The following is a 25,639-nucleotide window of genomic DNA, read 5'->3' on the forward strand; positions in this document are numbered from 1 at the left end:
TTAGAAAATGCAAGCATGGTGGGCCCATGTTCCAAGGGCGGAATGCTAGGGGACATGATGACTTTCATGAGGGGAGAGGGATCATTCTTCGTGCACACTGTAAACAACTAATATTAAGCTGCTTTGGCTACGCCTAGGAATGGCTGGGCATTGAGATTTAACTGAAGAAGGGAAGGAGGAAGAATATGTAGATCTGCTCTGGGATGCCTGAAACCCAATCCTAGAGGCAGGGTAGGCACGGAGCAAGGGGACTACATCAAACGCTCTGCCGTTAATTCAACTTAGATGAACTGTTCATGGCCCCTGGAGCCAATCCCCAGGAAAGATTCTGCGATGAGAAGTCTGGCTCTATGCTCAAGTGCCTTCAACTCTGCCCACCAAAGTTAGCAAGTTGTAAAATGTTCATCATTTCTTAATTTTGTATTATAAAATGGAATTAGGAACATAAATAGTAACAAGTAGCAAAACCCCGACCCTGTGTAGGGCCATCATCCTCTCAGCCACCTCTGCGTAGGCCGATAAGTTTGGAAAGTTTTTCACAGTTTTCAAGTTTCAGTGACTCTGCCTTCTGTTTCAATCGTTCATCTCTGTATAATCCTGCCAAATTTGTCAATTCCGACTCTGAAAGATAAAAGAGGTAACAGTTCATCAAGAGAGTTAACCTCCTTTGTTTCATTTCAATATTTCTGGAGTCAAAGCCCCTTTTACTTTATTTCATGCTTTTTCTTTTAATTAAATTTAGGAAACGTTTACTCATTTATTCAAGAAACCTGAATCCAGCAGCTATACTACACCAGGTGCTAAGGATTAAAGGACACCTGTGGTCCCAGAGTCCTACAGTATCCGTGCTCAATTATAAAAGCGCCGGACTTAGTTCTTATCAATAGAACATTTGGCACCAGACTTAGGAAACATGCACGTGTGCAGTAAGAGGAGACTCCGTTTCGTGGCCTTCCTACGAATGGCATTCAGATGGCAGTCGGGAGAGAATGGAGGCCAATCGCCCGTTCCTGTCATCTGAAACAAAGACAGCTGCTCCATTCTGTCCCCTGCGTTGCTGGATCATAACTCATACATGCTAACTGACACAGAGCCTCCCTCCAGTGGGTATGCCTTCTATAGAAGGCCAAGTTGCTGGCGGCTTTCTTCATTCCCTCACCACATGTGGGGTCTCTAACTCAAAGGCCAAAGGCAGCTGGGCTCTTTTAAAAGTGAAATCATCTGGATCCAGTGACCTTTGGCTCCTTGACTAAATGAATTTCATTTTCTCTTCATGGTGGAGAAGGTCATTCTATTTTTAACCAGAATATAATCTCCGCTGTCTTTCCCGACTCAACGGTGGTTTGGCTGCCTCTATTTTTCATTCCTTTGTCAAGTTTCAGAGACGTTCTTAGGAAGGAAAGCCTGAAAAGCACCCCCAGAGACGTGTTGTGTATTAACAGGATGGAACGCTTGGATGGGCCGTGTGGCTTCTGAAAGCCTCCGACAGCAGGCAGCTACTCCGTGTTTAAAGGACCATACTTGTGAAAATGCTATTTTAACCATTTTGAAATATGTCTATCCATTCTGAATCATCCTGCCAACAGATTTTGTTTTTCTTGGTGGAACGAGAGGCACCTGTCTCTGATTAATCAGCAAACTGACTAGAAATAGGAATTAATACTTAGCCAGGGGGAACAATGGGCATTGGTTTCTGAATAAGTTTCTATCAACACAAAACACTGTCTGGCATTTCTGCTCACAATGATTCTATTTACACCAAGTAAGGCCCAAAGTGCAGATTAAGTGCAGGACTCCAGGGTGAGGGGTGGCCACGCATGAAAACCCTCCCTCTACAATGGAGGCTCAGAGCCTGGGCCCTAGCCCAGCAGTTGCTTGGCAAGCAGTGTGCCTCCTGGGCCCAAGAACAATGCGCTCTCACCCCTTGGCGAGGGTGCCCGCACTGCCTGCTAGTAGGAGCTTGCCTTGGCACAGTCATGCACGCAGGCTCTCTGGAGAACGTATGCCACACCCAAATGAGAGCCCTCCGCTCCTGAGGCCAGCCCACTGCACCAACTCCATTTCTCTGGCTTCTCTGGCATGTGGGAAACCTGTTCAGGAGGACTCTGTAAAATGAGTCTATGCCTTTGGTCCTCTGGAGTCACAGCTATGCCAGTATACGGAACAGATTTCTGTGGCTTTGTTTTTCCTTGCAATGATTTCCTTACGTTTTTTGCTTGCTGAACTTACCTAAATGCCTTATTGCCTGGAATCTCACTCTACAAAACACTAAGGGCTCATGATTCTTACTATTTTCTACACTGAAGCCCACTCTAAGAGGCTGATAAAGGATAACTGTACATATACGAATGCTTTTCTCAAACTATCACACAGCTTTTCATAAGGTTCATTAAAACCAAGTTTCAATGCTCCAGAGGTTGAGACCCCTGCTCCAGAGCAATGACTTTGCAACAATGTCAGTGTTTCAAGGAACCAGTCCCAAATGCCCATTACTAGGCTTAGAGAAACTTCTCTCCAAACTGCCAGTGAATGCTTTTGTCCTTCAATGAGTAAAAGGTCAATTCAACTAATATGTTACTTTTGACAGACTTTGTCAAAATTCAGTAACTTCTAAGTAAAAAAAAAAAAAAAATCTGTAGGAGGGGCATCAAGAGAACAGCTTTTCTTCTTCACAAAATGTTTCCCTTGACCTGTGATAGGACAGAGTATTGAGGCTTCCAGGGAAACTGACTCAGGAAGATTGCTTCAGAAGCACGTCCCAGAGCCTCTCCCAAGAACACTCTGCTCTCATGTGGTTAGGAAGACCACAATGGATCCCAACCATCCTCAGGATCCAGCCACATGAGACAGTTCTGCATCCAGGCTAGCAAGACTATGCAAGGCCTGGACTCCATCAGGAACCGGGTATTTAATATGTGCCAGATACCATGCTAAGCATTATACCCATACCATCTTCTATAACGCATACAGCGTCTCTAGGAGGAAGTGCATTTTACCCCCATTTCAAAGCCTAAGCTTCTACCCACTGTGCTACCCTGCTCCAGGGCATGGAGAGAAATGCTCCTCTGCCAGGCAGGGCCAGGATCTCAGCTCAGCTCTGTCAGGCCGGGAGGCAGATCCTGTCTGTTACTTTTGTCCCATCAGCCCAGTGGCATGGCCACTTCCCCTGGCATTGGGTTTATTATCTAGATGCAGCTGTGAAGGAGTAAACAGGGCAATCAGTGTTCATCGTAAGGGATTACTCATAGAAATTCACTCAGATTAAGCATTCTAAGGCAAAACAGAGAAAAGAGATGAACAAAAGATTTAAAAAGACAATGGCTAACTTTGCTAAAAACAGTTTCCATTCGGTATATTGCCAAGAGTGAACTTTGTTCTCAAGTGGGTTTATTTTTACAACCTCCAAGTGCTAAATTTAACCTTGTTGGCTGCACTTGCTGCTGGATCCGGAGGACAGATGCCGTTCATTCTCAGATGGCATTTGGGTTGTGCGGAGACTCTGGACAGCCACCATCCTTAAATGCCAGAAATAGACTTTTAAAGGGTGTGTGCTGATCACCCCCTGTTCGGAACTTGTGGGTACATGCATCATGCTTACCCACTGGATTCTTATTTATACCCAGAGAGGACCACAGCCCTGAAGCTAGCCTCATGGAGATGGGGAGATAAGCCAAAAAACGACCTTGGATGTAATCCTTACCATAAGATCCAGCTGGGGAGTGTACGTGGGTGGGTGTGTGTTTGACGAATGTGAAATACAGGTTTTCATCCAGTTCTTGTGCAAAGCAACAAATTCAAAACCCTCCAGGGCACAGTACAATGGGGACTTTTAGGACACACACTGTGGCCTTCACCTGACTTAGATCCATGTTTTAAATGCCTTTCTGTCAAAAGCCTTTTCTTGCTCTAAAATTCTTTCCTGATCTTTGAAACTTGCAACACCTAGTTTGACATGAGGTAGGGTAATTCCTGACCCCTCAGGTTTTTCAGTATTTTTCAATAAATTTTTGAAGCAACTTCCCCCTGCTTAATTTACCCTTTCATCCCATGGTAATTGCCTATCAAGCTCCTAGTGCACGTGAGGGTTCAGGTGGGCTCTGCCCTACTGAAATAGAGGGCAGAGACAAGGTCCCTAAAGGCCAGGGTAAGGACATTAACCCCCGTCTGTGATTCTTAATCCACAAACATTTTCGTTTTTTTCCAGTCCTGAGAATCCTCTCTTCAAAAGCTATTGGCTGGGCACCTGTTCTGAATCAAGGACCATGCCAGGGGCCTGGAACACGAGATTGGTAAGCCATGGCTCTTATCCTCAGAGAACCCACAGTCCAACAGTGAGATGGACATTTACCTACAGAACACTAACACTGAAGACAGTACTGTGTTAGCAGGATGAACAAAGTGTTTTAAGAACACACAGGAAGGAGAGATTAACTTGGGGGTAGGGTGGGGATGCATGATGGGTCAGCAAGGGCTTAGCAGCACTGTGACAGAAGAGCTACTTTCATCAGGCACTGTTAGACATTTAATAATACCCAGTAATACTGTTTTAAAAAATGAGTTGGTTTGCTTTTTAAAAATTAACCAAAGCCAAGTTTTTATAAGATACGGGTATTAAGGTATGCATGTGTGTGGTGTGCACATGATTGTGTATGTGTATCTGTGGAATTCAAACGGGATGAAAAGTGAACCTGTTGGCTGAGAGGCAGGACTACCCCTGCTACCAGCACTCCCCATTAACACTCGGTTGGAACTGGAAGCCACCTGGCAGACCCTTTTACCCCCACTGTCTCCAGAGAGGGAAAAGAGTTCAAGGCCTGCTCAAACGCACCCTTACTGAAGGGGCAGACCCAGGAGGGGTCAATTTTGATCTATGTGGCCACAGCCAACTAGAACTGGCTTTTGGTCTGGCTCAAAAACTTGGTCTGGATCGATCAGATTTCCCTGTAGGGAGTGTGGAAATAGGAAAGTGGACCAATCGAGCTAGGACTGAGAACTTATGGAGGAAGCTTGTGATGTAGAAAGGGGCCAATAACTAGTGGGGCTGTGGAAACTGGGAGAGTGATGAGGAGGGCAGCAACCAAAGCCAACCAGGGCAAAGCCAGGTTATGAAGAAGGAAAGCTTGAAGAAGCAAAGGCAGGCAGCTGGCAGAGAGGAGAGGCAGGCAGATGAACAGAGAGAGGTGGACACTCAGAGACACACAGATAGGCAACTAGGGCTGACTGACTAAGTTCCTAAGGTTTCCAAGTCCTAGCCACATGGATCCTGTCAATTAACTTCACTTTTTTGTAGCATCCTGAATGGGCTTCTGTCCACATAAACAGGTATGCCTCAAACAAGGAGAAAGAATGGATCCAGAAGCTGGGAATGCCTTGGGTTGGAAGTACGACCACCAGTGAAAGCCCCTTCTAGAACATCTTACTTTGTTGTTTCTCCTTCCAACAACTTGTCTGGATGTAATCAATGTAATCCTTCTCTATCGTCTTCTCCAGGTCCCGTAGAGAGGCTCCTCTGTAGGCCTTCTCAAAGTTTTTATCCACAAAGTAAGGCACCTGCAGGTTCTGTGTTTCTCTAGAGATGGTGTAGCCCAAGGTCCTGAGACAAGGAGAGAGAGTCTCAGGTAAGCTTTTTATATTTGCCAATATCACTCTTAGCACTGGCTGCATAGATGTCATAACTATAATCACATTTTCATAGGGCAGACATAAGTGTCAATGTCTAATACACCTAACATTTATAATTTCCCTAGCAAAGTAATGACTGTAATGTCATCATTATATGAGCATGTCATACTGTGAATTCAGCTTTGGTATGGTTACTTTATTCTCTTAAAGGATTTACCTCTCTTATATTGCTTTCTGTGCTAAAAGTTAAACGCTGAATGTTTAAAAAAATTTTGTATATTGTGCAGGACCTAGCATGGTACTTGGCACAGAGTGGGCTATTGGTAAATGTTGGTTGAATGAACTGATTGTTACAGTAAACTATTCACACATAACCAAATAGCTTAGAACCAACCTAGTATCAATTTTTAGGACATGTAAAAAGTACTTCACACATAGCTGCTAAGTGAGAACTGCAAAAATATCAGACAAAGATTTTAGTAATGCTTTTGCACTAACTCTCTGTGGGTCTGATCTGTCCAATGGCATATGGTGCTCAGAAACATCAGTAGGTCTGGGTTAACTAAATACTAACCATAAGGAAGTATAGAAGGGATCTCAAATTCAAGTTAAAACAATGTGATAGCAATATGCAAAATCCAAGCTAGTTTTACTCAACCTAGACAAATTCCATCTTGACTGAGGTATATTTGACATTTTCTCAGCTTCCTCCTTTCATCTCTCTACTTAAGGATCTTGCTGAATGTCTCAGTGTTTAGGCCATGACTTCTCCCACCTCCGTCTGGGAAGGTGTTAGCAGGGCAAGTTCCTCCCTGCCGCAGTAGCTGCACAAGAAAGGAGGTAGCAATGGCAAATGGGAACATGGGAAGTTGGAAAATAGAGGGAATCAGGCCAGTGTGACCTGATAGTAATAACTTCTCTCTGATTCTCAGCGTTCCTTTATGTAAAATGAAGATACTGATCTAGAATACAGTCTTCATTCTACAGTGATCACCAGAAAAGACTTTTTTTCCCCATTATGCCCCATGGCTTCCACATTTTGTAAGTTTTTAAAAAAATTTTTTTAGAGATTTTATTTTAAGGGACATCTGGGTGGCTCAGTCGGTTAAGCGTCCGACTTTGGCTCACGGTTCGTGGGTTCGAGCCCCACATTGGGCTCTGTGCTGAAGCCTGGAGCCTGCTTTGGATTTTGCGTCTCCCTTTCTCTCTTTGTCCCTTCCCTGCCCATGCTCTGTCTCTGTCTCTCAAAAAATGGATAAATGTTAAAAAAAATAATAATAAAATATTTTAAGTAACCTCTAAACTCAATTTGGGGCTCGAACTCATAACCCCGAGATCAAGAATCTAATGCTCTACTGACTCAACAAGGTGCCCCCATTTTGTAAGGTTTTTGTCTGCTAAACTATAATAATGAGTAATGACTCATTTCTCATTGAACTTAAAATAATTAATCCAGTGATTCTCTAACGTTAGTATGGACCAGAGTTATTTGGAGGGCTTATTAAAACTCAGATTGCTAGTTCTCATCCTCAGAGTTTCTGATTCAGTACACATGGAGTGAAGCTTAAGAGTTTGCATTTCTAACAAGCTGGCAGTTGATATTGATGATGCTGGTCTGGGGACCAAACTTTGAAAGCTGAATTAGTTGAAATAATTAACTGAAGAAACAAAAAATTCCTATCTGAGCTCATAATTTGCATGCAATACAAACATTACAATCAATTTCTATATTTTCAGTAAAAGCAAAGAAATGTGATACTATGGTTTGACTTTGTAGCCTCGTCATGAATAAATGTCCTATTCTTGCAATTACTTAAATAGAAAATAGTCACTAGATCTCAGATACTCTTTTCCTGACCCAGAGGGGTCCAGCGATTCAATCACAAGCTCAATTCAGTCCTTTCTAAATCTCACATGGTATGACAAGAATTTAATCTGAAACTGAAGTTAGTCTACTAATCTTTCAGAAACCAGTTGCTGCTGTTCTGCGGCTGATCAGATGATGTCGCTGTAAAACAAAACAATCCATGTCCTGAGCACACAGGAAACTGCCTATAGTATTTTTGAGTCTCTGCTCTTTACTATCCAGCTGTTCCTTTAAACACAAAATCAGTGTTTTCTACAAAGGGGAAATGAAATGTTAGCATCGTACCAGCAAAACGTTCAAATCTTTCACCCTCCAAATTGTTGTTAAGAAAAATTTAAAAATTGACTTACGATTTATAGAATAGACTATATGGGGGATTAGCAGCTAGCAGCTGAGTAATAACAGATATAATCACAATCACCAGAACTGGAAGTAATTGAATAAATGCAGAATACGTATTCTGGAAAAGAGGAAACAATATTTGGTATAAGTGGTCTTCGTTAATATAAAGCTTACAGAAAATAGGATAGTTTTCCCAAAGAAAATACAAATTACTGCAATGTACTGCACAAAGCCCAAGGTTTCTAGAAGTCTGTACTTTCTGCTGAGAAGTACCAAACACTCTGTCCTCTGTGCTGAGAAGGCTGAAGGAGACCCACCCAAAACCTATATTGACACACAGTAATTCTCATGCAGCCCCCTTTTCTAAGACCAGTGAAACAGACACCGCTGGGTGAGTCTGCCCAGACTGTGACCCTCAAAGGGCCATGTTAGTATTATGTAGTTTTGTTGCCTTGGCCACAGCTGAATGGACTGGGGACATCTAACCCCATCAGGGATAATCACATTTTCCCTCCTAGGAATATGGAATTGACATTCACTTTTCACTGCTAGGCAGTCATCTGTAGGACACACACTCTTAGGCAGTGGAGGCTGCTGTTTGCAAGAGGAAGTAGAACAAGCCAGGCTGCTTAGAGAGAATAAAACAGATGCAGAGAGGCAGTAGAAGTGGAGACAATCTGGCCACAAATAGTCTGGGGGTATAGGTGCCTGACTGTACCTTAGTTTCTGGTTCCTGTCTGTCATGAGGCCCAGCTGTGCGTCCTGCCCTTGAGCTTCATGAGACCCCCTAGATCCCTTACTTTAAATTCCCTTTAGTTCTGCGTATTTCGACGGGGGTTCCTATTTTCTGCAGGGAAGAAAATCTTGATGAAGACAGCCCCACAGGAGAACTGATTTCCTGGAACAGCCACCAAAGCATGGGTGGGGAAGGAGGTACCATTCGGGCCTATTTGAGCCAATTATCCACCTCTTCCTACCACTGCCTCTCCTTTCCTAAAACACATTTTATCAACATAACTCACATTGAACTTCTAAATCCTGATCATATGCACCATAAAAGTCAGCTCAGTACAAGTGTTTATGAGCAGCAGTTCTGCTATTCTCCCTCGGTACCTGAGGCTTTTCTTCTTCTTCTTCTTCTTCCTTCCGTGCCTGCATCCTCTCGTGTCGGTGCCGCCGGCGATAATAGTGACTATCATCTGTCACATTTGAAAACATATGAATGTTTCCTGGAAAAGAAAGAAAAACATAGCAGAGTGCCTGGCTGGCTCAGTCAGTGGAGCAGGCAACTCTTGATCTAGGGGTCATGAGTTTGAGCCCCACGTTGAGTGTAGAGATTACTTTAAAAAAATAATAAAATAAAATAAAAATAAAATAAAAATCATGCTTGCACATGCAAAATTCAAAAAGAAAGAAAAAAAAGAAAGACATAGTATAGGATACAGCAAACACTCTTTCCTTGCTTTTTCTAAGCTTGTTCCCAGTTTGTTCCCTCCCAGGTTCTTTGAGGGTAGAGTATTGTCCAATTTTAGTCAGTAGAAAAATAAAATAGTAGGTAAGCCAAGTGAACCAGTTAGAAATGGAATGTGCTTAGCTCTCCTGCCTTTATTTACATAGTCCTTTGTGGGGCACCTGGGTGGCTCAGTCAGTTAAACTTCTAACTCTTGATTTTGGCTCAGGTCATGATCTCACGGTTGTGACCCCACATCAGGCTTTGCACTGGGCGTGGAGCCTGCTTAAGATTCTCTCTCTCTCCCTCTGATCTTTTCCTCCACTCACTCACATGTGTGCTCTCTCTCTCTCTCAAATAAAATAATAATAAATAAATAAATAGTCTTTTGTAACTAGTGAGTGAGAGAACCCCAAAAGGCCAGTAAAGAAAGAACATTTGGGCCATGAATCCTGTCTGATATGCTCATGTCTGCTTCCTTGCCCAATATTAGATTATGTCACTAGTATCTTTAATAGCAACTCATAAAATTCAATTTACTTCCTGGACATTTAATTATTCCAACTTCCAACTCTCTAGGGGTATTTTTCTAACTTTTATCTTTATATAACTGCTATTTTGCAATAATGATAATAGGCATCTTGCTACTTATTTATAAAGCACTTAAAAATCTAATTCTTGCAGCAGCCCTGTGAAGCAGAGGTTATCTGCCCCATTTCTCAGGTGAGGAAATAGGATCAGAGAGACCAGGTGATTTGGTTAAAATCATGCACAGTTGGAGGCTGGAGACCTGCCTCAAACCCAAGCTCATCTGATTCCAATTTCTTGCTCTTCCCACCATACCATAGTCTCTCTATTCAGATCCTTACACAGGAACTTGCTGAGATATATATATAGAGAGAGAGAGAAAATTTTAAGTGATAATTTTGAAATACTAACCTGTAGGAAAATGTCCTCCAAAGAAGACATTGAATAGTTCTTCTGGAGTGATGTCTGCTTCAAAGTCCCTGTAATAGCTGTAAGGTCTGCCTCGAGGGGCAGTAAAAGTCACCTGTTCATCTCCATATTCATCATAGCGGAGTCTCTTGTCAGGATTACTCAGGACTGCAAAGGCATTTCCTATCGCTGCAATCAAAACCCAAAAATACCTGAGTACACAGTCTTTGCTGTAGCTGAGGGTGATCACTGTACCAGCAATGAAGAGCCCAGAGTTGTTGGGTGCTGGATGACTTCACAGGGGCCTAGGGAAAGGTGCTTGGGCCTAGAGAGTTCACCAGAGTTCTTGCCCTTGACATTTTCCACAATATAGTTTGATAAGCCAGAAGCAATACTGGACTCAAAATGAGCTAAAAACTACTGCTTTCATTCATCAAAAATGTGTCCTTATTTCACTTGAGAGCAATTACTTTATGGTTGGAAACAGTTCATACATAAGCAGTGGTATTCTAGCATGAAGTCATAAACAGTTTCCTGAATAAAAGAGTCAGTACAATTACAGCTTGGCTAAAAGCAAAATCCTTGGGGCACCTGGGTGACTCAGTTGGTTAAGTGTCCGACTTGATTTTGGCTCAGGTCATGATCTCATGACTTCATGAGATCGAGCCTGAGTCAGGCTCTCCGCTCACAGCACAGAGCCTGCTTGGTATTTTCTCTCCCTCTCTCTCTGCCCCTCCTTCCTCAAAATAAATAAACTTAAAAAGTAAATAAATAAAAGCAAAGTCCTCACTAATCACAGTCTCATTTCAGCTTACTTTAGAAAGTGGTCTTTAGAAATTAAGAAATATAGGGGCACCTGGGTGGCTTGGTCAGTTAAGCGTCCAACTTCGGCTTAGGTCATGATCTCGCAGCTTGTGAGTTTGAGTCCCGCATCAGGCTGTGCTGACAGCTCAGAGCCTGGAGCCTGCTTTGGATTCTGTGTCTCCCTCTCTCTTTGCCCCTCCCCTGCTAACACTGTCTCTCTGTCTCTCTCTCTCTCAAAAATAAATATTTAAAAAATTAAAAAAAAAAAGAAATTAAGAAATATATCTCCAATGTCTCAGTGATGGATCAAAAACTGAATAGATTACACAAGCTGACCATCATCTCCCTATGCACAAACATACAAATTTTGTCTAATTTCACTTAAACATAAAATCAATACCACTAATCAAAGAAACCTTGAAAAACAAATCTTTTTTTTTTTAACATTTATTTATTTTTGAGAGACAGAGACAGAGCATGAATGGGGGAGGGGCAGAGAGAGAGAAGGAGACACAGAATCTGAAGCAGGCTGCAGGCTCTGAGCAAGATGTCAGCACAGAGCCTGATATGGGGCTTGAACCCATGAACTGTGAGATCATGACCTGAGCTGAAGTCGGATGCTCAACCGACTGAGCCACCCAGGCACCCCGAAAAACAAATCTTTAAGACATCCCCACTCCCTACCTTTAATTCAGTCAACACTATCAGAAACATAGTCAGAAGGAACATTTCTTTATGATTCTTCTAGTGAGGGAATTATATTAAATGTTTATAGCAATAAAAAAGCTAAGCAGAAAAAAAAACCAAAAAAGGCTAACTAGAGTTGCTTCAACATTACATCCCTTGAAATCTGACAGATATCTCATAGATATGACATTGATCTATGAGATACTTTATACGAAGATGTAAAGACAATGTGGGTTATCTATTTGTTTCCATGTAGAAACTGTGGGGAGGATAAGATTCACAATGGCACATCAATAAAGGGAGATTGTCCTTTGACATAAATGTTGACTTTTAAAGTGTTCTCAGAGCTATCATGTTTTTCTTAAGAAAAATTCCAAATCAACAGAAACATTGAAAAAATAGTGAAAAACACCCTTTCCCTTGATTCATAAATTGTTAGCATTTTGCCACATTGCTTCCCTCAACTTTCCATACACACATACACACATACATAAATACATATAGTATGTATACATTTCTTTTGCTGAACCATTTGAAAGTAGGCTGCAGATATTATGCACTTCATCCCTAAATATTCCAGCACGTATCTCCTAAAACAATCTTCTACATGATCACAGTACTGTTATCATAGCTAAGAAAATTAACATCAATTCGTGCAATTCATGCAAGGTCTGTGTATTGCATTTGCTTTTATATCCCTTTCATTTCTTTTCATCTAGATTAGTCCCTCGACCTTTTCTACTTTTCATTATATTCACTTTTTTGAAGAGCAGGTCAGTGTTCTTTGTAGAATGGCCCATATTTTGATTGTTTCCTCATTATTATTATTTTTTTTAATGTTTATTTATTCTTGAGAGAGAGAGCATGAGTGAGGGAGGAGCAGAGAAAGAGAGAGAGAGAGAGAGAGAGAGAAAGAGAAACACAGAATCCAAAGCAGGCTCCAGGCTCCGAGCTGTCAACACAGAGCCCAATGCGGGGCTTGAATTCACAAACCGTGAGATCATGACCTGAGCCAAAGTCAGACGCCTATCCGACTGAGCCACCCACACGCCCCAATGATTTCTTCATTATTAGATTCAGGTCAAACATTTTGGCAAGAATACCACAGAGGTGCCATACCACATAATGTTAGGTGGGGCCAGTATTGGTGACAATAAGTTGGATCACTTGGTTAAAGTGGTGACAGCTAGATATCTCCATTGTAAAGGAATTTTTCTGCTTTGTCATCAGTAAGTATTCTGGAGGATGATACTCTGACATCATGGGTCCTATTCAACAAAAACCCATCACAAGCAGTTTTAACAACCATTGATAATCCTTGACTGAATCAATGGCTTCACTGGGGGTGAAGCTGTTGAGTAAGATTTTTATTTATGTATTAAGTATAAAAACATATTGTTACAGAGAAACCAAATATTTTTTTTCCGAAAGAAATTAAGATAAGTGAATGAAAACCGGAGGGAGCCATGCTGATTATTACTATTTAAGAGGTGAAAGGAAAAAAGGCCTGTTCGTAGCATTATAAAACAATTACAGGGAAGGCTGAAAATGACTTGTGACCAAATATCATAAGAAGGGCAGAATTAAACATTAATTCAGGATCAGACCTTTGAAAGCATCTGTCGCTCCAGGAGCACAATTCTTGTCAGGGTGAAATTTCAGGGCAAGTTTTCGGTAAGCTTTCTTAAGCTCTTCATCACTGGCATTTCGAGACACTCCTAAAATTTCATAGTAATTTCTGCATTTCTTGATCCTAAAAAGACACATCAGAAACATGTATGTCTACAAAGTCCCCTTTTGTGCAATTCACTGTAAAATAGTACCTTGATCCTCCGGTATGTGAGCCTCAAAACAAACCCAAGACAAACCTAAAAGAAAATTGGTGAATACATTAATGAAACATTCGAATTGATTAACAATGTCCTCCTCCCACCAAGAGCGTAATGCCTTTCCAAGTATTTTTACATCTAATATTTTATTTTTCCTAAATCCCTGCAAGTGGGTAGAATAAACATGTTCATCCTTAAATCAAGGTGCAGGCTAAGCCCCTGAGAGTTGAATCACAGGATAGCAAAGCCAGAAGAACATCTAATCACCCTAGTTATTTCTCTCTCTCTCTCTCTCTCTCTCTCTCTCTCTCTCTCTCTCTCTCACTTTCCTTATGGCTACCTTTTAAAACTTTGTTTTAAAAAGTTAATATATAGGGGCACCTGGGTGGCTCACTCGGTTGAGCATCCAACTCTTGGTTTTGGCTGGGGTCATGATCTCATGGTTTGTGGGTTCCAGCCCTGCGTGGGGCACCACACAGCGTGGAGAGTGCTTGGGATTCTCTCTCCTCCTTGCTCTTTCTCTGCCCCTCCCCAGCTCATGCTCTCTCAAACACAAACAAACAAACTTAAAAAAACTTACTGCTTCCCCATTCCCTGCCCCTCAATCTCCCACCCTACGGACAACCACTATTAGAAGTTTTCTGTGAATGCTGTGTATAGCATGTGTATAGACATGTCTCCACATTTTTCTAAACCTAAATAGGAGCATATTGTAATTACTTTTATACATCATTTTTTAAAAAACCAACAGTTTGGGGCACCTGGGTGGCTCAGTCAGTTAAGCTACCAACTCTTGATTTCAGCTCAGGTCAAGATCTCATGGTTCCTGAGATTGAGCCCTGGGTCATCTGGCTCCACACTGATAGCATGGAGCCTGCTTGCGATTCTCTCTCCTCTTCTCTCTCTGCCCCTTTCTCACACACTCTCTCACTCAAAAATAAATAAACATTAAAAAAATTTTAAAAACCGACAGTTTATCTTAGAGATTGATCCATAACATACAGAAACGAGTACAGGATAATAATGTAGACCAGAGTGGCAGTCCTGGACTTTTTTTAAGTTTATTTATTTTTGAGAGAAAGAGATAGAGCGTGAGTGGGGGAGGGGCAGAGAGAGGGGGAGACAGAATCTGAAGCAGGCTTCAGGCTCCGAGCTGTCCGCAGAGCCTGACTCAGGGCTCAAACTCATGAACTGAGAGATCATGACCTGTGCCGAAGTTGGACACTTAACCAACCGAGCCACTCAGGCACCCAAAGTCTTAGACTTTTTGATCTCTGAAGTTTTGTTTCTTTGTTTAAGTTTATTTACTTATCTTAAAAGAGAGAGAAAGCATGACTTGAGGAGGGGTAGAGAGAAAGGGAGAGAAAGAATCCCAAGCAGGCTTTGCACTGTCAGGGCCAAAATCAAGTCGCACACCACCCAGGTACCCCAATCTCTGAAGTTTTTATACTCCTAAAAATTACTGAAGTTCCCCAAAGAGCTTTTGTTTATATGAGTTGTATCTATCAATATTTATCAAATTAGAAATGAAAACAAGAAATTTTAAAACATGGTGATGGTACAGCTGCATATCAGGTAGCCTCTCAAAAATTCCACAGTACAATCACGAGAGAATGAGAGTGAAAAAGGCAAATAATGTGTTTATATTATTATTAAAGTTGTTGTAAACTTGCAGACCCCCTGATGGTTTTGGGGTTTCCAAGCCATACTTAGAGAAATGTTGTGTTAGAGCATGAACTCTGGAGTCAGGATGCCTTGGTTGGGATCTTATCTTGCTGTGTACTTAACCTCTGTGCCTTGGTGTTATCTTCTGAAATGGGCTAGTAATTTCAACTATGCATCATGAGCTGTTATGATTTAAATGAAGTATTCATCAAAGTGCTTGACAGCATGTAACATATAAATATTGGCCATTATATATCTATGTCATTCTTTTCAAAAGCTGCATATTATTGTATTTTATGGATTATATATATCCCCTAATCACGGGCACTTAGGATGTCTCCAGTCTTTTGCAACTACACAGTCCATTTAGGCAGAGCCTTGCTGAAGAGTTCAAAGTAAGTCAGCATCGCAGGCTGGACTGTAAAGCAGAGTCTGGAATGTCAGTCATGGTCCTTTCCCAAGAGCTGCCCATGGGGATCCTTTGGGTTCCCAGCCCAGTTTCCAATCCCTGCTTCCGTGGCAGATACTCCTCTGCCTCTTTCTCTCTTTTGTATAAACTTTTATTTGTCTAAAAACAGCTTTATTGAGCTATAATTCATATATCACAAAATTCATTCTTTTAAAATGTACAATTTATTGATTTTTAAGTACATTCACAGAGTTGTGCACCCATCAACACTATCTAATTCCAGAAATTTTCATTACTCCAAAAGAAACCTCATACTCATTATTAGTCAGGCCTCTTTCTACTTCCCAACCTCTAGCAACCACTGTCTCTATAAATTTGCCATTCTGGACATTTCATATAAAAGGAATGATACCATATGTGGACTTTTGTGTCTGGCTTCTTTGACTAGCATGATGTTCAAGGTTCATTAATGTTGTAGAATGTATCAGTACTTGGTTCCTTTTATTACCAAAAAGTATTCAGTATTCATTGTATGGATATTCCCAATTTTGTTATCCATTCATCAATTAATCAGCTTGCAGGTTGTTTCCATCTGGGGGTATTATGGATAATGCTGTTTGAACATTCATGTTTTATGTGGAAGTATGTTTTGATTTCACATGTCATGTGCTATGTTTAAACTTTCTGAGGATCTGGCATTCTATTTTCCAAACTGGATGTACAATTTTATATTCCTACAAGCGATATACAAGGGTTCCAATTTCTCCACATTCCTATCAACACTTGCTATTGTCCATCTTTTTGATTATTGCCATCCTAGTGGGTATGAGGTGGTGTGGTATCTCATTGTGGGTTTGGTTTGTATTTCCCTAATGACTAATGATAATGATACTGAGCAACTTTTCACATGCTATTGGCCATTTGTATATCTTCTTCTTCTTCTTTTTTTTTTTTTTTTTTAGAGCCATTTGTATATATTCTTTGGAGGAATGCCTATTTAGATCCTTTGCCCATTTTTATCTTTTTTTTTTTTTTATGTTTAGAGAGGGTGCATGCATGAGTGGGGGCGAAGCATAAAGAGAGAGGGAGAGACTGCTCCGAAGGGGGCACAAGAGGGGCAGGGAGAGACTCCCAGGAAGCCCTGGGAGAGGCTGGAACTCACCAGCTGTGACATCATAACCTGAGCCGAAATCAGGAGTCAGACGCTTCACCAGGCATCTGAGCCACCCAGGCGTCTCAACACATTTATTAAAGACAATTCTTTGTTCTGTTAAATTGCCTTGCCTTGTTTTTTTTTGTTTGTTTTTTGCCTTGTTTTTTTTAAAGTTATTTCTACAACCAGTGTGGGGCTCAAACTCAGGACCCCGAGATCAAGAGTCACATGCTCTACTGACTGAGCAAGCGAGGCATCCCTGCCTTGGCACTCTTGTCAAAAAAATCAAATGACCCTAAATATAAAGACTTACTTCTAGACTCTCAAGTCTATTCAATTGATCTACATGTCTATCCTATGCTAGTCTACGCTATCTTCATTATTATAAATAAGTTTTTGAATTGGGACGTGTGACTTCTCCAACTTTGTTCTTTTTTAAGACTGTTTTGGCTATTCTGGGTCCCTTGCATTACCATATGAATTTTAGGATGAGCTTGTTAATTTCTGTAAAAAAGGCAGTGAGGTGATGGGAGGGTAAGTGATGGGTATTGAGGAGGGCACCTGTTGGGATGAGCACTGGGTGTTGTATGGAAACCAATTTGACAATAAGTTTCATATTAAAAAAAAAAGGCAGTGAGGAATTTGATATGTTGAATCTACTGATCAATTTGAGTAGTATTACCATATTTCCAATATTAACTCTTACAATCCATGAACACAGGCTATCTTCCCATTTATTTAGATCTTTAATTTCCTTAAATGAAGTTTTGTAGTTTTCAATGTACATCTTACACTTCTTTCATTAAATTTATTCCTAAGCATTTTATACTTTTTTGATGGTGTTGTAAATGAAATTGTTTTCTATTTTTGGATTGTTCATTGTAGGGTATAGAAAAACAATGATTTTTGTATACTGATCTTGTATTTGCAACTTTGTTGAACTCATTTATTAGTTCTAAGCGTGTGTGCATGTGTATCCCTTAGGATTTTCTATATTGTATCGTTCATCTGTGAATATAGTTTTATTTCTTTCCAATCTGCATGGATGATTTCTCTATTTCTTTTTCTTACCTAAGTGCCCTGGCTCGAACCTCTACTACAAGGTTGAATAGAAGTGACTAGAGTGAACATACTTGTCTTTTTCTTGATTTGGAGATCATGCAATTGTTTACCATTAAGTATGATGATGTTAGCTGTGGGTTTTTGGTAGATGGTATTTATCAGCTGAGAAGCTTCTATTCCTATGGTGTTAAGCGCTGTTATCATGAAAGAGTGTTCGAAAAAAAGAAAGAAAATGTTGAATTTTGTCAAATGCTTTTTCTGCGCCTATTAAAATGATCATGTGGCTTTTGTCCTTTATCCTATTAATATGGTGCATCACACTGATTTTCATGTGTTAACCTCCTGGGATAAATACCATTTGATCAAGGTATATAATCCTCTTCATACGTTTCATACGTTTTTATATGTCGCTAGAATCTATACCCATAAGGGATATTGATTGATAGTTTAGTTTTCTTATGATGTCTTTTGTCTGTTTTTAGTTATAGGGTAATACTGGCCCCCTAGAATGATTTGGGATGTATTCCTCTCTCTTTGTATTTTTTGTAATACTTTATAAAGGATTAATTAATTCTTCTTCAAACATTTGGTTGAATTCACTAGTGAAGGCTTCTGGACGTAGGTTTTTCTTTGTAGGAAAAAAAATTTTTTTTAAGTTTATTTATTTATTTTGAGAGAGAGAGAGACAGCATGAGTGGGGCAGGGGCAGAGAGAGAGGGAGAGAGAAAGAATCCCAAGCAGGTTCTGTGCTGCCAGTGCAGAGCCCGACTATGGGGCTGGAACTCACAAAACCATGAGATCATGGACCTGAGCTGAAACCAAGAGTTGGATGCTTAACCAACTGAGCCACCCAGGCTCCCCTCTGTGGGAAATTTTTTGATGTTAATTCAGTCTCTGTATTTGTAGTAGGTCCATATCCTTTTTTCTTTTTTTTTTTTTAATATTTGTTTATTTTGAGAGAGAGAGTGTTCACATGCAGAACCAACTGAGCCACCCAGACATCAGTCTTCTTCTTTTTTTTTGAGCGGGGGTAGTAAGTGAGCAAGGGGCAGAGAGACAGAGAATCCCACGAGGGGTAGAAAGAGAGAAAGAGAGAAAGAGAGAGAAGTGGGGCTCAACTGAAGTGGGGCTTGTGTTCACCCAAAGCAGGGCTCGAGCTCACCCAATGTGGGACTTTAATTCATGAACCATGGATCATGACCTGAGGTGAAGGCAGATGCTTAAGGACTGAGCCACCCAGGCACCCTATCTTCTTTTTCTTCTTGAATAAGTTCAGTAGTTTGTCCCTTTCTACAAATTTGTCTGTTTCATCCAGGTTATCTAATTTGTTGACATACATTTGTTCATAGTATTCTTTTAAAATCTTTATTACTATTGTAAGACTGGTAGTGATGTCCCCTCTTTCATTTCTGATTTTAGTTATTTGAGTCTTCTTTTTCTTGGTTAGCCTAGCTAAAGATTTGTCAATTTTGTTGATGTTTAAAAAAAACAACTTTCAGGGATGCCTGGGTGGTTCAGTCAGTTGGGCATCCAACTCCTGATTTCAGCTCAGGTCATGATCTCAGGGTTCATGGGATCAAGCCCTGAGTTGGGCTCTATGCTTTCAGCAGGGAGCCTGCTTGTATTTTCTCTCTCCTCTCCCTCTGCCCCTCCTGCAGCTCACTCTCTCAAAATAAATAAATAAACATTAGAAAAAAAAATTTTTTGGTTTTATTGATTTTCTGTTGTTCTAACCTCTATTTCATTTATTTCCACTCTGTTTTATTTCCTTCATTCTGCTTGCTTGGATTTAGTTTATTCTTTTTACTTTTTTTCTGGTTTGTTAAGGTAGAAGATTAGCTTATTGATTTGAGATTTTTAAATATAAATGTAAATATAAATGTAAATAAATATATACATATATATATTAACATTTAGAGCTATAAGTGTCCTTCTAAGTATTGCTGTAGCTGTATCCTATACATTTTGGTATGTTGTATTTTCATTTTCACTCATCTCAAAGTATTTCCTAATTTTTCTTATGATTTCTTCTGTGACCTATTTGTTATTTATGAGCATACTATTTAATTTTCACATATTTGTGAATTTCCTAAATTTGCTTCTGTTGTCGATTTCAGAAACATACACTGTATGATTTTAATCCTTTTATTGTCACTTGCTTTGTGGCCCAACATCTGATCTATCCTGGAGAATGCTTCATGCATACTTGAGAAGAAATAGATAACACATTTTGTCAGGAACTCTACATTAAAATCACTCATTTTGTCCCATCACAGACTCACCTCTGTACCCCAAGCAGCTGCTCCTCAGTGTAAGTGGAACTCCCCTCACCCTGCCGGGTTTGGTTCCACTCATTCTCAGACTTCTTTTCCTTTTGCATTTTCATGCAGTTACAGCAACCACAGGGGTCATGACTTTCAGGAGGTCTATCTTCTGGGTATTTGTTTCTTCTAACTGCATCAATGTAAGCTGCAAAGCAATAGCCCCTCCATTAGGTCTCATTCTGATCTGCAATCAACTTTGCTACCTGCCCTAACTATCAGGGAGACTGCCTGTAGGCATGAGTGTGAGGGCCAAACCTCTGAATCATAGTGACTTTTAAGCATCCATATAAAACTGAACAAACATCTTCCTTGAGAAGACAATATAGCAAATATGAAAGCAACCGTGAAAAACATACAATGCCAGAAACATGAAGCATAATAACGTCCACAGCAAATATTCAGCAAATATTTTGAATCCGAGCCAGAAAAGGGGCATAAGAGGCGTGTGCTCAATAGCTTGCCTTTCAGGAGGTGTCTGCCCAATACTCTGCCTTTAGTGCAGTGCAGGAGAAGCCTATTTTTCTGTGATCCACGGTCAGAAGTGACACTGCTCATAAAATAGTTTTTTGTTGTTGCAATGCCTCCTACCAGTAAGATTTAAAGTAGGGTGAGTTCAGTCCTATTATTATTATTATTATTATTATTATTATTATTATTTAAGTTTTATTTATTTCAGCAACCTCTACAGCCCACATGGGGCTTGAACTCAGAACCTGAGATCAAGAGTCACACACAGGGGCACGTGGGTGGCTCAGACAGTTAAGTGTTTGACTTCAGCTCAGGTCATAATCTCATGGTTCATGAGTTTGAGCCCTGTGTGGGGCTCTGTGCTGACAGCTCAGAGCCTGGAGCCTGCTTTGGATTCTGTGTCTCCCTCTCTCTCTGCCCCTCACCTGCTCACGCTTTGTCTCTCTCTCCCTCTCAAAAAATAAATAAACATTAAAAAAAAATACAGTCACACATCCTTCGACTGAGTCAGCCAGGCCCTCCTCAGTTCTTTTAAACTAACATCTATAGAATAAGACACTTGGCTAGGTAGATCAAGGAGATGTACAGATAAGACTTACTTCTGACCACAAAGAGGTTATAGTTTGAAGGGAAAAGTTTCAATTAACACCTGAGAGGATGTAAAAAAAGGCCATAGCAATCCAGTCAAAGAAGGCAGATCTGGGAAAGGCTTTAAAACATCTCTCCTGCTGAAAATCCCTTAGTGACTACCCAAGGGACTGCCCTTCCCCCAAATTTCATATCATAGTCCCAGCCTACCTTTCCAGCCTCCTCCCTCACAACATGCTTGCTCCTTTACAGTCTATGCTCTAGCCAGATCAAACACCTTTCAGATCAGCAGTGCTTTCTCTTTCCTCTGTGCCTTATACATACTGTTCCCTCTGACTGCAACATTCTTCCTCTAAGTCAGACTAACTCCAACACATCCTTCATGCCATCATATATAACACTTTCTCCATAAGGCCTCCGCTGACACCCAAGCTGTCAGTGTGCTTCTCAAACCTACGATCTTGCTGTATAGCCCAGGACTTAGTGGCTCTGTTTTATAATTGTCTGTTTACCTGTCATACTCCCTCAGTGGACTCAGAGTTCTGTGATCTCAGGGGCCCAAATCGATGTCAAATCCCTGATGCACAATCAGCATATTGCTGGGCACATAATAGGTATTGAATCAACACTCTTTGCTTGACTGCAGGATGGAAAAGGTCAGCCTACGGGTCCTGATGCGGGCTGCAGGGACAGGACCAAACGGAGAGGGAGAGTCAGGCGGCCTAGTTTGGCGGCGAGGATAAGGGCCTGAAAAGCAAGTCCGGGCGGAGGGGGTCCTCATCACTCTGCTAACCTTCTGGACACCTAAGCACGGACGGGGCCCGACCACCGTGGGCCCTAGGTTGGGCACTAGCGGAGGCGGGGCTGGGGGCCGGAGGCAAAAATGTCATCACGGGTGACTCTGGGCTCCTGGACGGTGCCTTTGCTTGAGTCAGCGCTCTTGATTTCCAGATCTCAGCCCCTGCCCTGGGGGTCCCCCGCCTAATTCGGAATACTACTCAGGTTCAGCATCTTATAGGCCTCCATCCCTTACCTCAGGCCCAAGAACTTAGCCCTCAGGCATCTTAAGGAGCCTCATCCCTCTCCTGAACTTTGCCTTGTCCCACCCTCCGGCAAGGACCTGGTACCTTCTGTCCAGCGCTCCCCGCTGCCCAGAGTCGCAGCCATATCGGTCCCCAATCAGCAGGTCGGCCGAGCCTCCCCGGCGCCCGAGGCTGAAAGGGACGGGGCAAGAAGCGCGGGGCATTCTGGTCATTGTAGTCCAACTCATAGGAGCTGCGGTACATTGGACTACAACTCCCGCCAGGCTCCGCGCCAGGGGCCAGCCGAATTGTAGCTGTACGAGGGGCTTGGTCTTTGGAAGTGAGGTTTGTGGTGGTTTGTTGCTGCTGGTTGGCTGATGGGCTACTCGGACCACACTTTGCTTCTGTGGAGTGGGGATAATGGCTTCGGCCTCACCTAACACTGGGGACATTCAAGGAGGCGCGATGAGATCCTGCCTGGGAAAGATGCTGCAAACTAGTCTAGGGGTTGATAGTATGACTATTCATCTCAGGGATGTCTTTTAAAAATATACGCTAATGCCTGTTCTCTGCAAAGTGTGTTAGGTCCTGGAGATTGAGAGACAAGTTTTGGGGATGCGAATCCAATCCTGATAATTTAAGAGCCAAGAAAATAGGAAAGTGAGGTCGATTTACGTAGTTAGAGAGCAGTCTGGATACACCCCTTTTCGTCCATCTGCTCTAGCACAGCATCATTAGAGGGACCTCTAGGTCCCTCTAGGGGCAGGGACAGAGAAAGAAGAAAAGGGCAGGCACTGGAGCCGGCGTTAAATCCCCTATCTTTGCTCTTCCTTATCCTTCATCCATCCCATCCTACTCCAGGGCACCCCTGAGACTTTTCTCCTCTGTTCCACCCCAGCCATTTCCTTGGCCATTCCTTTCTTTTCAGAAGACCTTGGAAATTAGTAAAAGACAAATGAAATATTCCTGCCTTTCCCCACTCAGGTCTGCATGGGGACCAGCAAAGAATAAAAGCAGTTCTCAGTATTATTACAGACTCAATGCCTGCAGCTGAGTTGGGATGGCTAAAGATCAGGTTTCAAAAGTGAAATGTGATCATATACATCCACAAACAAAAAATTACTTAGAATTCATTGAGATCTTACCAGGAAGACCAAAACAGTGTGCCAACTATGATTTCAAGCAGCAGCTCTTTAGGAGGTTGGGGTGGGATAGGGAGATGAACAGCCTGAGACACAAACTGAAAAGGTAAAAGCCTCCAGTCCTATGGAGTTCTCTGCATTCCGTGCAGTCAGCTGTGGCCCTGGGGTGGATGAGATCAGTGTACTCACAGAAGGGTGGGTCCTAAAGAAGCCACTTGTGTTCTGCAGACAAGGGACCTGATCAGGGATATACATTAGGTGGTTGAATGTAAAAAGGTTATTTATTTGGTTTTGGGAAATTAAACAAACTGCTCTAAAATATGGACAGGGGAAGGTAGGATATGCCTCTGAGTCCGGGGGCACAGGGCTAAGGTCTGGTGGTACTGAGAGATATCAGAGTACTATGAAGTTAGAGGTATCTGGTTGGGAGTGGGGGTGCTAGAGCACTGTAGGGAGTAATTGGATTGAGAATTATGGGCCTACTTAGGTGTAGAGTCCAGGATCAAGAATGCTGGACAAGATTTGGAAAGCTGCAGTTTTGTGGAAGTGTTTGATACCTCAACAACCTTTCTCATTATTCTCTAAAACCTCACTCCCCACTCCTTTTCTAGACAACTGACTTAGTCCTAGATCAGCAAAAAATGACTCAGCATGGCAACCTTCACAGATATTGCCATGCAGATGTACCCATTATCTCATTTACACCTCAATTAACACTTCTGGATGAATCTTTCTATGACTGTAGCACTAGGACTAACTTAGAACTCCAAACCTCAACATTTAGAACACTTCTGTGCCAACTTTGGCTGAAGCACACAAACCACTCAACAAAATAATTCCCATTATCAAATTCAGTCTCTGGTAAAAAAGGAAGCTATGGGCTCAGAAGGTTCAGGATGGTGGTGCTTGGGGAAAGTAACCAGCAGGAAGAGTGAGGAAGCAACTGGGAAGGAAATAAGAGAAATTGGGATCTCTAAGGCAGTTCTCAAGGGGGACAACGTAAGTGTGGAAAGAAATTCAAAGAAGTGATAACAGACACCCACAAATCCAGAGGGTGACTGCTGAGCAGAGCCACACAATGATTTCCAACAGATTCAAGTAGAATTGAGTAGCAGTAACCTGGCTTGGGGGAATTGTGTCGCATGAAGTAGGCCAAGAGGCCTGCCATGATCCTTTATCTGCTAAACTATTTTACTTAGGGCTGGCCTCAGATATCTATCAATTTTCTCTACTTACTTTTAGAAATATTTGTTGAACTGTAGTGAATTTTTGGTGGTGATACTGAGGTTTGCCTTGTGCCCTATATGATTGAGATGCTGCCCCATCTAGCCCTGGAAGAAAGATACTGAGTAAATGATCCCTCTGTCCAACTGGGCCTGTGTGCCTGAGTTGATTTGTCAGTTGCCCTCCCACAAGATGGGGGAAGAAGCAAAAGAGAGACACCCATCCCACCACCTGTTTCTGCTTTGAGCCCGTCTAATCCTATGTTAGAATAGGGAGGAAGCTATCTTGTAAATTGCCACCATCCTGTTGTCTAGACATCAAGGAAGAGATACTGTCTCAGGGAAGCTGCAGGGGCTGCAGGAGGCTGCGCTCAGATTTCCTGTCAGAGGTGGGGTCTTGTATTTGCATAAATAGTAGGATCCTCCAGCAGAACTCCCTCTAATATAGTTTGCTAGAGAACAGGATTCAGCATTAAGTGAATTCATCCTTGACACCTTCTCAAAAGATAGCTATTTAGCAACAGGAAAATCAACATGGCTAATGTATTACGGCAATGTCGGTTTCAGGGTAAAAGCCATGCAATCTCATATTAATACCAGTTCACCTCCTCTCCCCCAGATATAAATACCTTATGACTAACAGCTCATATTTGCAGGACATTGTCCAGAGTCAGGGGGAAGTTTGTGGCCTTAGAATGGAGACATCAACTGAGTTACCTAGAGTGAAACTCATGTTCTTGACCTAATTAGTCCAGTAGGATAAGCAGCTGAATTAAGTGTCCATGGCAGCCAGAATAACAATAACTGTTCCAACAGAATCCAGTACTTCTAGACATTGTTATGTCATCAGGAGCGTTCTATCTCAATGATGTTTTTTTTGTACCGGATCCGACTAGGAAGTCATGTGCTTTTTGCAGTGTGGCTTACATAAATATATCTAGCTATATTTTTAATGCTGTAGTATTGCTGTTATAGGTTGGAAATAGACTCTAAGACTCTGAGATTTGAATGCTGAAGGTTTACTGGTGATTGCTCTTGGGAAGAAG

The 25,639-nt window shown here is 41.7% G+C and overlaps 1 protein-coding gene across 4 annotated transcripts; it reads right to left on the reverse strand.

Annotated features, from left to right (window-relative positions):
• Positions 1 to 405: 405 nt before the first annotated feature.
• Positions 406 to 25,394, reverse strand: DNAJC18 (DnaJ heat shock protein family (Hsp40) member C18). Of its 4 annotated transcripts, none has more exons than XM_043573262.1 (9): positions 25,311 to 25,393; positions 22,334 to 22,420; positions 20,109 to 20,295; positions 13,316 to 13,461; positions 10,221 to 10,406; positions 8,945 to 9,060; positions 7,840 to 7,949; positions 5,421 to 5,593; positions 406 to 621 (listed from the first exon to the last, which is right to left on the reverse strand). In XM_043573262.1, exons 2-9 carry the CDS (start codon positions 22,371 to 22,373, stop codon positions 497 to 499), a joined length of 1,083 nt encoding a protein of 360 aa, XP_043429197.1. In that variant the 5' UTR covers positions 22,374 to 22,420; positions 25,311 to 25,393; the 3' UTR covers positions 406 to 496. The 4 variants fall into 4 exon arrangements, with proteins under 4 accessions (XP_043429197.1, XP_043429194.1, XP_043429290.1 ...); XM_043573259.1 differs by having other exon boundaries at positions 25,223 to 25,385; XM_043573355.1 differs by lacking the exon at positions 25,311 to 25,393 and adding an exon at positions 21,719 to 21,887 and having other exon boundaries at positions 22,334 to 22,426.
• Positions 25,395 to 25,639: the final 245 nt, after the last annotated feature.

This window comes from Prionailurus bengalensis, chromosome A1 (assembly GCF_016509475.1).
Source record: "Prionailurus bengalensis isolate Pbe53 chromosome A1, Fcat_Pben_1.1_paternal_pri, whole genome shotgun sequence".
Taxonomy (NCBI): domain Eukaryota; kingdom Metazoa; phylum Chordata; class Mammalia; order Carnivora; family Felidae; genus Prionailurus; species Prionailurus bengalensis.